Raw genomic sequence first — 13032 nt, forward strand, 5'->3', positions numbered from 1 at the left:
GCCAGTCGGAGATCACCAAAATTAATATTAAAGAGGTGTGTGAACTCGCAAGTACGATGTCAAGCACTGTAATTTGCTCTGGCCCCCTTCCTGTTCGCAGGAGTGATGAGATAGTTAGTAGATTATGTTCACTCAATGGCTGGCTGTCTGGGTGGTGTCCGCGAAATAATATAGAATTCATAGACAATTGGAAAAGTTTTTGGGGCAAACCTGACCTGTTGAAAAGAGATGGTATTCATCCCTCCTGGGATGGTGCTGCTCTTCTCTCTAGTAATTTGGCTCATAGTCTTAGAGATAAAACATGACAATCTGGGGCTCAGGTCAGGAAGCAGACAGACTGGCTTAACCGACCGTCTGCTAGCGGCCTCACGTCACCAAGGTCAGATAAATCCCATCACATAGAGACTCTTTCACCCAGATATCAACATATAGAGACTCTTTCACCTAGATATCATCATATAGAGACTCTGTCTGTTCCCCGAACTTGGAAATCCAAAAAACGTTCAAACCCATCTAAGGTTAAAAATTTAATTGATGTTCAACAAATAAAAAACAGATATAATACGGATGAGCAAATGATAAAGCTTGGGTTGCTGAATATTCGATCTCTTACTTCAAAAGCGCTAATAGTTAATGATATGATTACAGATTATAACCTAGATGTGCTGTGTTTAACAGAAACCTGGCTAAAACCAAACGATTACATTGCTTTAAATGAGTCAACCCCACAAGATTACGGTTATAAACATGAACCTCGTCTGAAACGCAAAGGAGGAGGTGTTGCTGTAATTTATAGTAATATTTTCAAAACCACTAAGAAATCTGTTTGTAAATATAATACTATCACATGGAATAGATGTTGATGCCGTTGAAATACTGCAGCAGAGCGATGACATCTCAGATCATTATCTAGTCTCGTGTAAATTACATTTAGCCAAGGCTGCAAAGCCGACTCCGTGTTATAAATATGTTAGACCGATCACTTCTGCCACTAAAGATTGCTTTATCAATAATCTTCCTAATCATTTTCATCATCTCAGCATCCTGGATAGCTTAGAAGAACTTGATATTGCAACAGAAACTTTTAACTCTCTCTTTTCAAGCACTTTAGACACAGTTGCTCCGCTGCGCTTAAAGAAGATTAAAGAACATAGTCCAACGCCGTGGCACAACGAGCACACTCAGGCCCTTAAGAGAGCAGCCAGAAAAATGGAGCGCAACTGGAAAAAAACAAAACTAGAGGTATTTCGGATTTCATGGAAGGAGAGCTCGATTGCTTACAGAGACGCTTTAAAAGCTGCTAGATCTGCTTATTTTTCAACCCTATTAGAAGATAATAAACATAATCCTAGGTATTTATTTGAAACAGTAGCTAAACTAACGAAAAAGAAAGCTTCAAGCCCAGAATTTTCCAAGCGACACAGCAGTAATGACTTTATGAACTTCTTCACTTCTAAGATCGATAATATCAGGGGCAAAATTATAACTATGCAACCGCCTAATACAGTATCGCATCAGGAAGTGCATTCTAGTCTCCCTGAGGGAAAATTTGATTCATTCATTGCTATAGGAGAGGAAGAATTTTGCAAACTCGTCAAATCATCTAAATCGACAACGTGTATGTTAGACCCTATACCGACTAAGCTGCTGAAAGAGATGCTTCCAGATGTCATAGATCCTCTTCTTAATATCATTAATTCATCTTTGTCTCTAGGATACGTACCAAAAACCTTTAAGCTAGCTATGATTAAACCGCTTGTTAAAAAAACGCAACTTGATCCTACAAAACTAGTCAATTACAGGCCGATCTCGAATCTGCCTTTTCTGTCAAAGATATTAGAAAAAGCAGTATCCTCACAACTGTGTTCTTTTCTTGAAAGAAATGATATCTGCGAGGATTTTCAGTCCGGATTTAGACCGTACTATAGTACCGAGACAGCTCTCGTTAAAGTCACAAATGATTTGCTCTTATCATCCGATCGTGGTTGTATCTCTCTATTAGTATTAATAATAATAATAATAATTCATTACATTTATATAGCGCTTTTCTGGACACTCAAAGCGCTTTACATAGAAGGGGGGAATCTCCTCAACCACCACCAATGTGCAGCATCCACCTGGATGATGCGACGGCAGCCATATTGCGCCAGAACGCCCACCACACACCAGCTTACTGGTGGAGAGGAGACAGTGATGAAGCCAATTAGTATATATATATATAGGAGGATGATTAGGAGGCCATGATGGACAGAGGGCACTGGGCAAATTTGGCCAGGATGCCGGGGTTACACCCCTACTCTTTCGAAAGACATCCTGGGATTTTTAATGACCACAGAGAGTCAGGACCTCGGTTTAACATCTCATCCGAAGGACGGGTATTACTTGATCTTAGTGCTGCATTTGACACCATTGACCACAACATCCTTTTAAATAGACTCGAACATTATGTCTCATCACTGGGCATCACAGGAACTCCTCTCCACTGGTTTGAGTCCTATCTCACAGGTAGGTCCTTCAGGATCGCTTGGAGTGGCGAGGTATCCAAAGCACATCAACTGACTACAGGGGTTCCTCAGGGTTCAGTTCTTGGACCGCTCCTCTTCTCCATTTATACCACATCACTGGGACCCATCATACAGGCACATGGCTTCTCTTACCATTGCTATGCTGATGACACCCAGCTCTACCTCTCATTTCAACCTGATGATCCCACAGTAGCTGCACGTATCTCAAGCTGCCTGGCGGACATCTCGGCATGGATGAAGGAACATCACCTGCAGCTCAATCTGGCAAAGACTGAACTTCTCGTCCTCCCTGCCAATTCGTCTCTACAGCACGACTTCACTATCCAGCTAGATTCAACTTTAATCACCCCATCAAGGTCGGTCAGAAACCTTGGAGTAACATTTGATGAGCACCTGACCTTCACAGACCACATCACAAAGACAGCTAGATCAGGCCCTTCCTAACTGAGCATGCAACACAACTTCTCGCCCAGGCCTTGGTTATCTCTAGGCTTGATTACTGCAATGCTCTTCTGGCTGGTCTTCCATCATGTGCAATTAAACCTCTACAAATGATCCAGAATGCTGCAGCCCGTCTTGTCTTCAACGAGCCCAAAAGGGCCCACGTCACTCCTCTGTTCATCTCTCTGCACTGGCTACCACTCGCTGCTCGCATCAAGTTCAAGGCATTGACGCTTGCTTACAGATCGACCACAGGCTCAGCTCCCTCCTACTTTCACTCGCTTCTACAAGTCTACATCCCTACCAGAAGCCTGCGATCGGTCAATGAGCGACGGCTCGTGGTACCATCACAGAGAGCTACAAAATCACTCTCCAGAACATTCTCATTCACGGTTCCATGCTGGTGGAATGATCTCCCTACCCTCATCCGGAATGCAGATTCCCTAACTACATTCAAAAGACAACTGAAAACTCATCTCTTCCGTGTGCACTTGACATAAAAAATAAAATAAAATAAAAACCTCTTCCTTTAATCCTCCCTTGTTTGGCTTATGCTACTCTGAGCAATGTCTGAACTTTGTATTTTGAGCACTTCTTGCGTTGTTTTTGCCTCTTCACGATGACTCGCTTGCTGTAGTCCTCAGTTGTAAGTCGCTTTGGATAAAAGCGTCTGCTAAATGACTAAATGTAAATGTAAATTATGTTGGCATTAGTGGAATTGCACTAGCATGGTTTAAATCATACTTATCAGACCGTTATCAGTTTGTAGCAGTAAATTAAGAAATGTCTTATCAATCACAAGTTCAGTATGGCGTACCACAAGGCTCAGTACTAGGACCGCTGCTGTTCACTCTGTACATGCTACCATTAGGATATATCATTAGGAAACATGGAATTAGCTTTCACTGTTATGCCGACGATACTCAGCTGTATATTTCTTCAAAACCTAACGAAACCTACCAATTCACAAAATTAACGGAATGCATAGCGGATATAAAAAATTGGATGACTAGTAATTTCCTACTACTAAATTCAGACAAACACTTGATGGCTGCTCTGTTAAGTCTTCGTCATTGGTTAGGAACCTGGGTGTGCTCTTTGATACCAATCTTTCATTTGAAAGTCATGTGTCTAGTATCTGTAAAACCGCTTTCTTCCATCTTAAAAATATATCTAAATTACGTCATATGCTCTCAATGAATAATGCAGAACAATTAGTTCATGCGTTCATGACCTCAAGGCTAGATTATTGTAATGCTCTACTGGGTGGTTGCCCTGCACGCTTAATAAACAAACTACAGCTAGTTCAAAACGCAGCAGCTCGAGTTCTTACCAGAACCAGGAAGTATGACCATATTAGCCCAGTTCTGTCAACACTGCATTGGCTGCCTATTAAACATCGTATACATTTTAAAATATTGCTGATCACTTACAAAGCACTAAATGGTTTAGCTCCGCAGTACTTGAGCGAGCTCTTAACGCATTATAGTCCTTCACGTCTACTGCGATCTCAAAATTCCGGCCAGTTAATAATACCTAGAATATCAAAATCGACTGCTGGTGGTAGATCCTTTTCTTATTTAGCACCAAAACTTTGGAACAGTCTTCCTAACATTGTCCGGGAAGCAGACACACTCTGTCAGTTCAAATCTAGCCTAAAAACACATCTCTTCAGCCTAGCATACACATAACACATTATAGACTTCTATAATTCAATGTTAGGCTGCATAGTTTAGAACAGCCGGGACCGGGAACACTTCACGTAAATCCTGATGTACTTGGTACATCATAAGAAGGATGGCGTCTACGCTAATATTAGTCTCTCTGTCTATCCCGAGGTTTACTGCTGTCCACCGGAACCAGGCCGTATCCAGATCTGATGAAGGACCAGCGCCAGGACACGACGACGCCGCTGACCTGAAGTGTCAACCAGTCTCTCCTCCTCTCCACTCTGACTTCAACCAACCGGAACTGGACAAATACTCTGATTCATTCTGAACTTCTGACCTGTAATGCTCCTGAATCATAATCATACACTGTTCACTCATTGGCCAGAGGAGAACTGGCCCCCGACTGAGCCTGGGTTCTCCCAAGGTTTTTTTCTCCATTCTGTCACTGATGGAGTTTTGGTTCCTTGCCGCTGTTGCCTAGCCTTCTGGCTTGCTTAGTTGGGGACATTTAATATTCAACAATATTATAGATCTGCCTTAAAGGTGGACGATGATGAAATTGTTTTTTGTATTATTTTTATGTTATCACTGTGAAGCTGCTTTGATACAATCTGTATTGTAAAAAGCGCTGTATAAATAAAGGTGACTTGACTTGAAATTCCGGCTTCCGAGGATCCTTCCTTGACATTGAGAAACAGCTCCTGACTCGCTCTGTGGAAGGGGAACAGCTTCGACACCTCTGTGTGAAGGACGTGAGCCACGCCCATATTCACTGTCGTCTCGGCTTGAAAGTGCGGTGGTCTGTTAGCGAACTGTAGCGAGTAGCCTCGTTTTATTATGTTCAACACCCATTCTGATATACCGGGGATAGCCTCCCAGGCCTTGGCCCGCATAGCTAGGGGTTGAATAAAAGCTGGAGGAGGGCCGGTCTGAGATAGGGACCCGACCGTCCAACTGTGTGTTGCAGCTGTGAACAGCGCTCATGTGCAGGGGCGCACGCTTTACAGCGGGAGCACCCTTTATCATGTCTCGCGTCATAGGGAGGGGAAAAACTGATATTGTGGGAACAGTTTTAGTGAGTAGTGGTGCGTACTTCATAGTGGGCACACGATCTACATTTATTATCTCTCCCGTGCTGGACGGGAGAGAGTTTGAACCCGTATTTGCATGTAGGGGCACGCACTTTACAGTGGGCGCGCAAACTACATTCATTACACTTCCAGCGCATGCTGGGGGAAAGTTTGGGACTGTCAGTACAGTGCTTATGTGTAGCGGTGCGCACTTTGTCGTGGGCACACAATCTACATTCACAGCATGAGCTGGAGAAACATTTACTGTGGAGACAGTGCTTGTGTGTCGGGGTGCGTACATTACAGTGGGCACGTGACCTACATGTGACACAGACAGAAAAGAGCTCTTTTCGTGTTTTATTTGTGTCGCCGGAAAAACTGCGTTTGTTTGCAGGTGCGCATGTTTTAGAACAGACCCATTTACTGCAGTATATACATTTCCATCCACCTGAGAGGAGGGAACTGGGAAATGTTTGAGAAGTCTTTTGGAGATTGGTCCGGCCTCGGCGGGACTCGAATTCTCCCTTCTTCTCACGGCTAGGAAGGCTTGCGAGGTTCGGAGTCCAGCACAACCGTGGGCCGCGGTCCCTGTCTCGCCGTGAACTGCTGGCGCTTGGCTGAGCGAGAGCGGTGACGGACTTCAGCCGCTGGGCGCTGGCTTTACCTGCTGCGATGGCCCTTATCAAAGTCACTCAGATCTTTATTCCTGCCCATTACACTGACAAAGATTTGATCATAACAGAAAATTAATGTAGAATTTTCTGATGTAAACTCCATTTATCATTGCTCTGTGCTCTTTTTGTTTTGTTTTTAGATATTTATTCTGTTGTACAGCACAATGGCCAACTACTGTTATGTTGTTTATGTGCTACATAAATAAAATTTGATTTGATCATGACAGACCCTGGAGAAACTCTCTGAAAAAAGAGCAATAAATAAAAAGTATAATCATTTTGAGGTCTTTTATAATTAATAGTTTTGTATTTTAATTGTTCTTTTGTGTTTTATGCAATATTTTACAGCATTAAATTTTAACATTTCAATGCAGGTCCATTTTGAATACATTTTACCTGAAGAAATCCTGACGTTCCTGTTTGTACACACCCAAAGCTGATCATACAGTAATAATGAATGGATACTGAATGATAGTACAACAGGAAGGAGGGTTGAGGTTTGAGCTTACTGTGCTTACTGTGCTTGGATGTTTTAATGTTATTATAATTGTTATTTATTGACTAGTGTTGAGAGAGTGCCATTGCACATTGTATTTCATTGCTGTGGTACTCTGTACTAATATGCATATGACAATAATCTTGAACTGAACTGTACACACCCAAAGCTGATCATAAACTCCTCCCTCTTACAACACTAACCAGGAAGAGACTGACTTGTTATTTTTCCTTTCTGTCACACCGACTTTGTCTCAACAAAAGCAATAAAGAATAAGCAATCGATGGAGAACAAAGAGAAAAACTTTACAGAAGGATTTTTGTGAAGTTCATTTCTGGACAGACAGCAGATCTTTGATTCTCATTGTGATTCTTTTTTGAAAACCGTCGTTCAGAAAGTGAGAGTAAAGTTTAGTTTACGAGACTCAAGCGGGGAAAATGGCTTCAGCAGCTGAAGATGATTATATTTGTCCTGTTTGCTATGACATCTTCAAGGTTCCTGTTTTTCTGTCCTGTAGTCACAGTTTCTGTAAAGAGTGTCTACAACAGTTCTGGAAAACTAAGGAAACTCAGGAGTGTCCTCTCTGCAGGAGAAGATCCTCAAATCATCAACCTCCAGTTAATCTTGTGTTAAAAAACTTGTGTGAGTCGTTCCTGAAGGAGAGAAATGAGAAACGTTCATCAGGATCTGAGGAGATCTGCAGTTTACACAGTGAGAAACTCAAACTCTTCTGTCTGGAGGACAAACAGCCTGTGTGTTTAGTGTGCAGAGACTCGGAGAAACACACCAACCACACATTCAGACCCATCAGTGAAGTGCTTTCATCTCACAAGGTAAGACTAAAGTCTCTCATTTCATAAATAACGTTACAGTGCTAAACATGGAAACAGTATTATTTGTGTAAACAATAGACCTGTATTTATTTTTACTCAGACTAAATCTCTATGATTTACTGATATACAATTCTGAAAACCCTCTGATGTTCAAATCATCTTAAAAGTAACAGCATCTGCACATGTCATGGGTTATTAATATTTTCAATAATAATATGTGATTTGAGACACCGAAAAGTGATTGATACTAACATACTTTCACTTTCTGTATTTGTATTTGCACAACCACAAATATCAGTGGCAAGGCCTTCTCTGCTGTGGTGTGTTAAATACATTTGTGGTGTAATTGCATATTGACTCCACTAGAGGGCCACCATGTTTTATAATATTGTGGTTACCGGGAGTGAGTGAGATAGCCTATACATGCACAGGCTGGTGAGCAGTTAGTCTCAGCCTCAGACGTCACGCCCACGGAGCGTTGGCTAAAGGTCTGATGCATATGGTACACTTAAAGGAGAACTCCAGCGCAAAATGAACCTTTGGTCTAATTACACATTGTTACCTAGTCAACCGTTATCTGAGATTTGTTTTCATGATTATCGAATGTAAATAGTTTTATCTCTAAAAACAGTTTAGCCTATAACGCTAGTATAACGCTAGTATATGGGGCGTAGAGTAATGACAAATAAAAATCGCTTGTTAATACCACTAACAAGGCTCAAAATAGCCCCACACTAACACGGCAGCATTATGAGGGTCCCTACCTTCAAACCGAAGCATTGAGAACTTTGACAGTGTCCAGACGGTTTAATAAGAAGATATTTTATACATACAGTCAACTTCGCGTATACAAGCAGAAGCCATCTTTGAAAAACAGACTCTATCAATCGATCTACGAACCACCGATCCTAGTGCGCTGAACTGTGTAGAATCTCATATGGTCCAGCGCATTTAGATCGGCGTTTCGTTGATTGACTGATCGAGTCTGTTTTTCAAAGATGGCTTCTGCTTGAATACGTGAAGTTGACTGTATGTATAAAATATCTTCTTATTAAACCGTCTGGACACTGTCAAAGTTCTCAATGCTTCGGTTTGAAGGTAGGGACCCTCATTATGCTACCGTGTTAGTGTGGGGCTATTTTGAGCCTTGTTAGTGGTATTAACAAGCGATTTTTATTTGTCATTACTCTACGCCCCATATACTAGCGTTATACTAGCGTTATAGGCTAAACTATTTTTAGAGATAAAACTATTTACATTCGATAATCATGAAAACAAATCTCAGATAACGGTTGACTAGGTAACAATGTGTAATTAGACCAAAGGTTCATTTTGCGCTGGAGTTCTCCTTTAACTGGAAACACTTCAGGAATGTCGAAGTCGTCATCTGATTGGTTAAATTTTATCGGATTTCCGGGGGGCGCGAGTGTGGCGTTTATTTTCGGTCCGCCGGGAAACAAAGCGCAGACGTGTGATTGCGGAAGAAAAACTTTTGTGTTTACATGAGTGACAATGAGCATTTATTAAGATCAGCTAAACGTAGGATTCTCAAAAGTATGCGAGGTTCACGGCATAGACTCTTTAAGAGATGTCCAGGAGTTTTGTTTGAGGCACTTAGTGGAGACAAAAATAGATATTTTAGCCTGTTTGCCGACGGGATTTGGGAAGAGTAGTATTTTCCAAGCCTGGCCGACCCGTTGTCAGCATTTAGAAGGATTCCCAGCAGATCCAATTTTACTAGTTGTGTGTCCCCTCCTATCTATTATGGAAGATCAAGTGAAGTGCCTAACTGCGAAGGGGATATCAGCCACGTTTGCGGGCAAACATGAAACAACAGACGCTGACATCGCAGCTGGCCGATTCAGTATTGTGTTATATTGTGGTAATGCAGACGCCATTGTTGTTATACGTGCACGAACAGATCAATGACTTACTGCTTGTTTTCTTCTCCTTCTTTGATTTTCTATGCTGACTGACTTGTTGCACGCCGGTCTGTTGTTGTGGGGACATTTCCACGCCCCGAAACGTGACGCTGAACGAAACGAACTGTAATTGGTTGTTTGACATGTCGGTCAAACGGCCTTATGGGCGGGCCTTGGCCAAAGAAAGCTGCTATGAATTCCAGACCTTCAGCCGTCAGTCACTACGCGAGACTAGTGAGCAGTGTGTTCAATAATACTCCGTTTCTGAACTTATAATCGGACTCGGAACGCAAGAGCCACGGCACACTAACGCACAAGCCGAACTCACTCGCTCGTTCCTCTCTAACTTACCCGAACTCACCGCATTAACCCTATAACTGCCGGTGCGAAATAAAAACAGCAATTTCACAACAATTATAGAGAGTCTGTGCGCTTACTAAAAGTTATTAATTCAGGTTGGACACCGCTGAAGGCCTAGGTGTGAAAAGGACAAAACAAAGTATACAACTGCATGGATATAATAATTGAAAAATTGGCCATTGCAAAAAAAAAATCACACATTTGTTTGGTGAAAACATGATTTCTTGATGTTCATCCTTACCAAATTAATAATAAAAAATACATCTCTTGCCATTTTCGGGCACAAATGCTAACTGGGAATGATCCATTCAACATATAAATAATATAACAATAAAAACATCCAAACATACAATGTTTAAACCTCTTAAAGCTGCATAAGTTTCACTGATTTTCATCTTAACCTGTAGGAGGAATTTAATACAGCGCTGACGTCCCTACAAAACAAGCTCAAACATGGAGAAGAAATGAAGAAAAAGTGTGATAAAACAATTAAACACATCACGGTGAGGATATATAGAGTTAAATACTCAACATTCACACACAGAGTGTATTATTGGCATTAGTGGAGTGTGTGTTCACACTGAAGTGAATGTGATGTGATTTCAGTCTCAAGCTGAGCACACAGAGCGTCAGATTAAAGAAGAGTTTGAGAAGCTTCATCAGTTTCTCAGAGACGAAGAAGAAGCTGCAGTCACTGCACTGAGGGAGGAAGAGGAGCAGAAGAAGCAGAGGATGAAGGAGAAGCTGGAGGAGATGAACACACACATCTCTGCTCTTTCACACACAATCAGAGACATGGAGATGATGAAAGACAACGACGTCTCGTTTCTAAAGGTGACAAATCAATCTGGCTTCATTCTCTGTGCAGAAAACAACTTGTATAGAGAGACTCATTGACAGTGAGAGTGTTTGATAAGATATTAAAATGTTTTTAAACTCTATATTTTCCAGAACTTTAACGCCTCAATGGAAAGGTAAGTGAGCTGCTCGTATCTCTTCTCTCAGTGGATCTGAACTCAAACTCACTGCAGTTCTGACTCCTGAATGTTCCTCAGAGTCCAGATCTCACAGCCGGATCCACGGATGAGTTCTGGAGCTTTGATTCATGTGTCGCGTTATCTGGGTAACCTGCCGTTCAGAGTCGGGAAGAAGATGCTGGAAACTGTCCAACACAGTGAGTCTCAGCAGATCTGACACCAGTGCAGAAGATAGTGCAGATACAAACACACACAACATCACATTTGATAGAAATATATTTAATAATCACTTGAATTTCTAAGTGAATCTGAACTGCATTTCAGAAAATCATCAGATCATACAGCGAACTCATAATGAAGTCTATTCCTCATGATCTATGTTTATATATTAGGATACAATCGTGTTTATTGAATAATGATATTAAACCTGGAGCCTCAATCCGTTCGGACAGTAACTGAGAGACCAATGTTATGATAGCAGGATTTATGATCTCTTTCAACAAAAGAAAAATGTTTTATATTTACATTTCTAATACATCATATCTCATCCTCTAATCTGATGTTATTCTCTCTGCAGCGCCGTTGACTCTGGATCCAAACACAGCATCTCCTCGTCTCACACTCTCTGCTGATCTGACCAGTGTGTCGGTCAGTGATGTATATAAAACACTTCCTGATAATCCAGAGAGGTTTGACTGGTATCCATGTGTCCTGGGATCTGAGGGCTTTAACTCAGGAACACACTGCTGGGATGTGGAGGTTGGAGACAATACACACTGGATTCTTGGAATAACCACAGCATCAAACCAGAGGAAGGGAGCGGTTTTCTTTAACTCTAATGTCTGGTGTGTGCAGTACCTGAACAGCAAATACATCTCACAATCCCCAGAGCAACCCAACACTGTCTTTACTGTTAAACAGAAGCTCCAGCGTGTGAGAGTTCAGCTGGACTATGACGGAGGAACAGTGTCATTCTCTGATCCTGTAACTAAAGACTGTCTGTTCACATTCAGGAGATCCTTCACAGAAACTGTCTTTCCATTCTTATATAATCCCTGCACAATTTCCCCTCTGAGGATCTTACCAGTTAAACTGTTTATTACAGCAGAAAATCACAGTTAAATCTGATTCTGCTTCTAGATTAATACAGTTTTGCAAATTATGCTTCAATAATAACACTGTAATCAAAGCATCTCATTGATCAATCACTTAAATGTAAAGTTGAGAACTAAATTAACCCTTGTGTTTCCTTAAGGACATGTTTGTCTCTCTCTTTTTTAAAATCATTGTTCCTGTGTTAATGCCAACTGCATCAATTTTGGCAGAAGTGTGTATTTTTATTGGAATTTTCTTATTTCCTTTCATAAATCACTGGGTACAAAACATATTTACACTCAGGACCTTAAGGACACAAATGTCCGCATTGAAACCCATTAAAACTGCCAATTTCTTTTTATCCCAGGGCCATTTAACTATAAAATGATGCAGTCTTTGTTAATAGACTTTTGTTCTGTTGGCAGGGCTTTAAAATAAAATAAAAGCATTTTTTTCTTTTTACGAGATGGTGCCGTTTTCTCAGGTTTGGTCTATAAAGCGAATACTCACTTTTTTCCTGTTTTCTGCTTCTGCATATTAGAGCCAATTGGATAAATTATTGTGTAATAATTGTGTTTGTGTTGCTGTGAGGTTTGTGTATATGTACTAATTTTATATGTGCATGTAATAGTTGATAAAGAAAAATGATTGTTATTAAAATTAAAATTAAATAAAAAATTAAAATTATTATGTTTAAATTCATGTTTACAATATGTAAGACAAGATAAAGTATTGACATATTTTAGTAAATCTTCTTGCCAGTGAAATCCTCATATGTTCATATGTATATTGTCATATAACTCGAGTTCAGAAACATGAACGTACAAGCAGCTGTTTATATGCAAGCAATAAGGTACTCGAGGCTAGTACTGTATCGTGAATAAGTCACGGGTGAAGGGCGTTGTTTATGGAAGTAAAATAATGGCAAATGTTTTTGAAATAAAAAAGCCTGTGTAATTGCACTATTTG

At 40.9% G+C, this 13032-nt stretch overlaps 1 protein-coding gene across 1 annotated transcript; it reads left to right on the forward strand.

Annotated features, from left to right (window-relative positions):
- The first annotated feature begins 7061 nt into the window (after window positions 1-7061).
- On the forward strand, window positions 7062-13032 carry LOC307007814 (zinc-binding protein A33-like). The gene is made up of 6 exons (XM_079630185.1): window positions 7062-7709; window positions 10399-10494; window positions 10598-10825; window positions 10943-10965; window positions 11047-11165; window positions 11546-13032. The coding sequence occupies exons 1-6, from the start codon at window positions 7314-7316 to the stop codon at window positions 12088-12090; spliced, it is 1407 nt and encodes a 468-aa protein (XP_079486311.1). The 5' UTR covers window positions 7062-7313; the 3' UTR covers window positions 12091-13032.

This window comes from Phoxinus phoxinus (genome assembly GCF_949152265.1).
Source record: "Phoxinus phoxinus genome assembly, chromosome: 12".
NCBI lineage: Eukaryota > Metazoa > Chordata > Actinopteri > Cypriniformes > Leuciscidae > Phoxinus > Phoxinus phoxinus.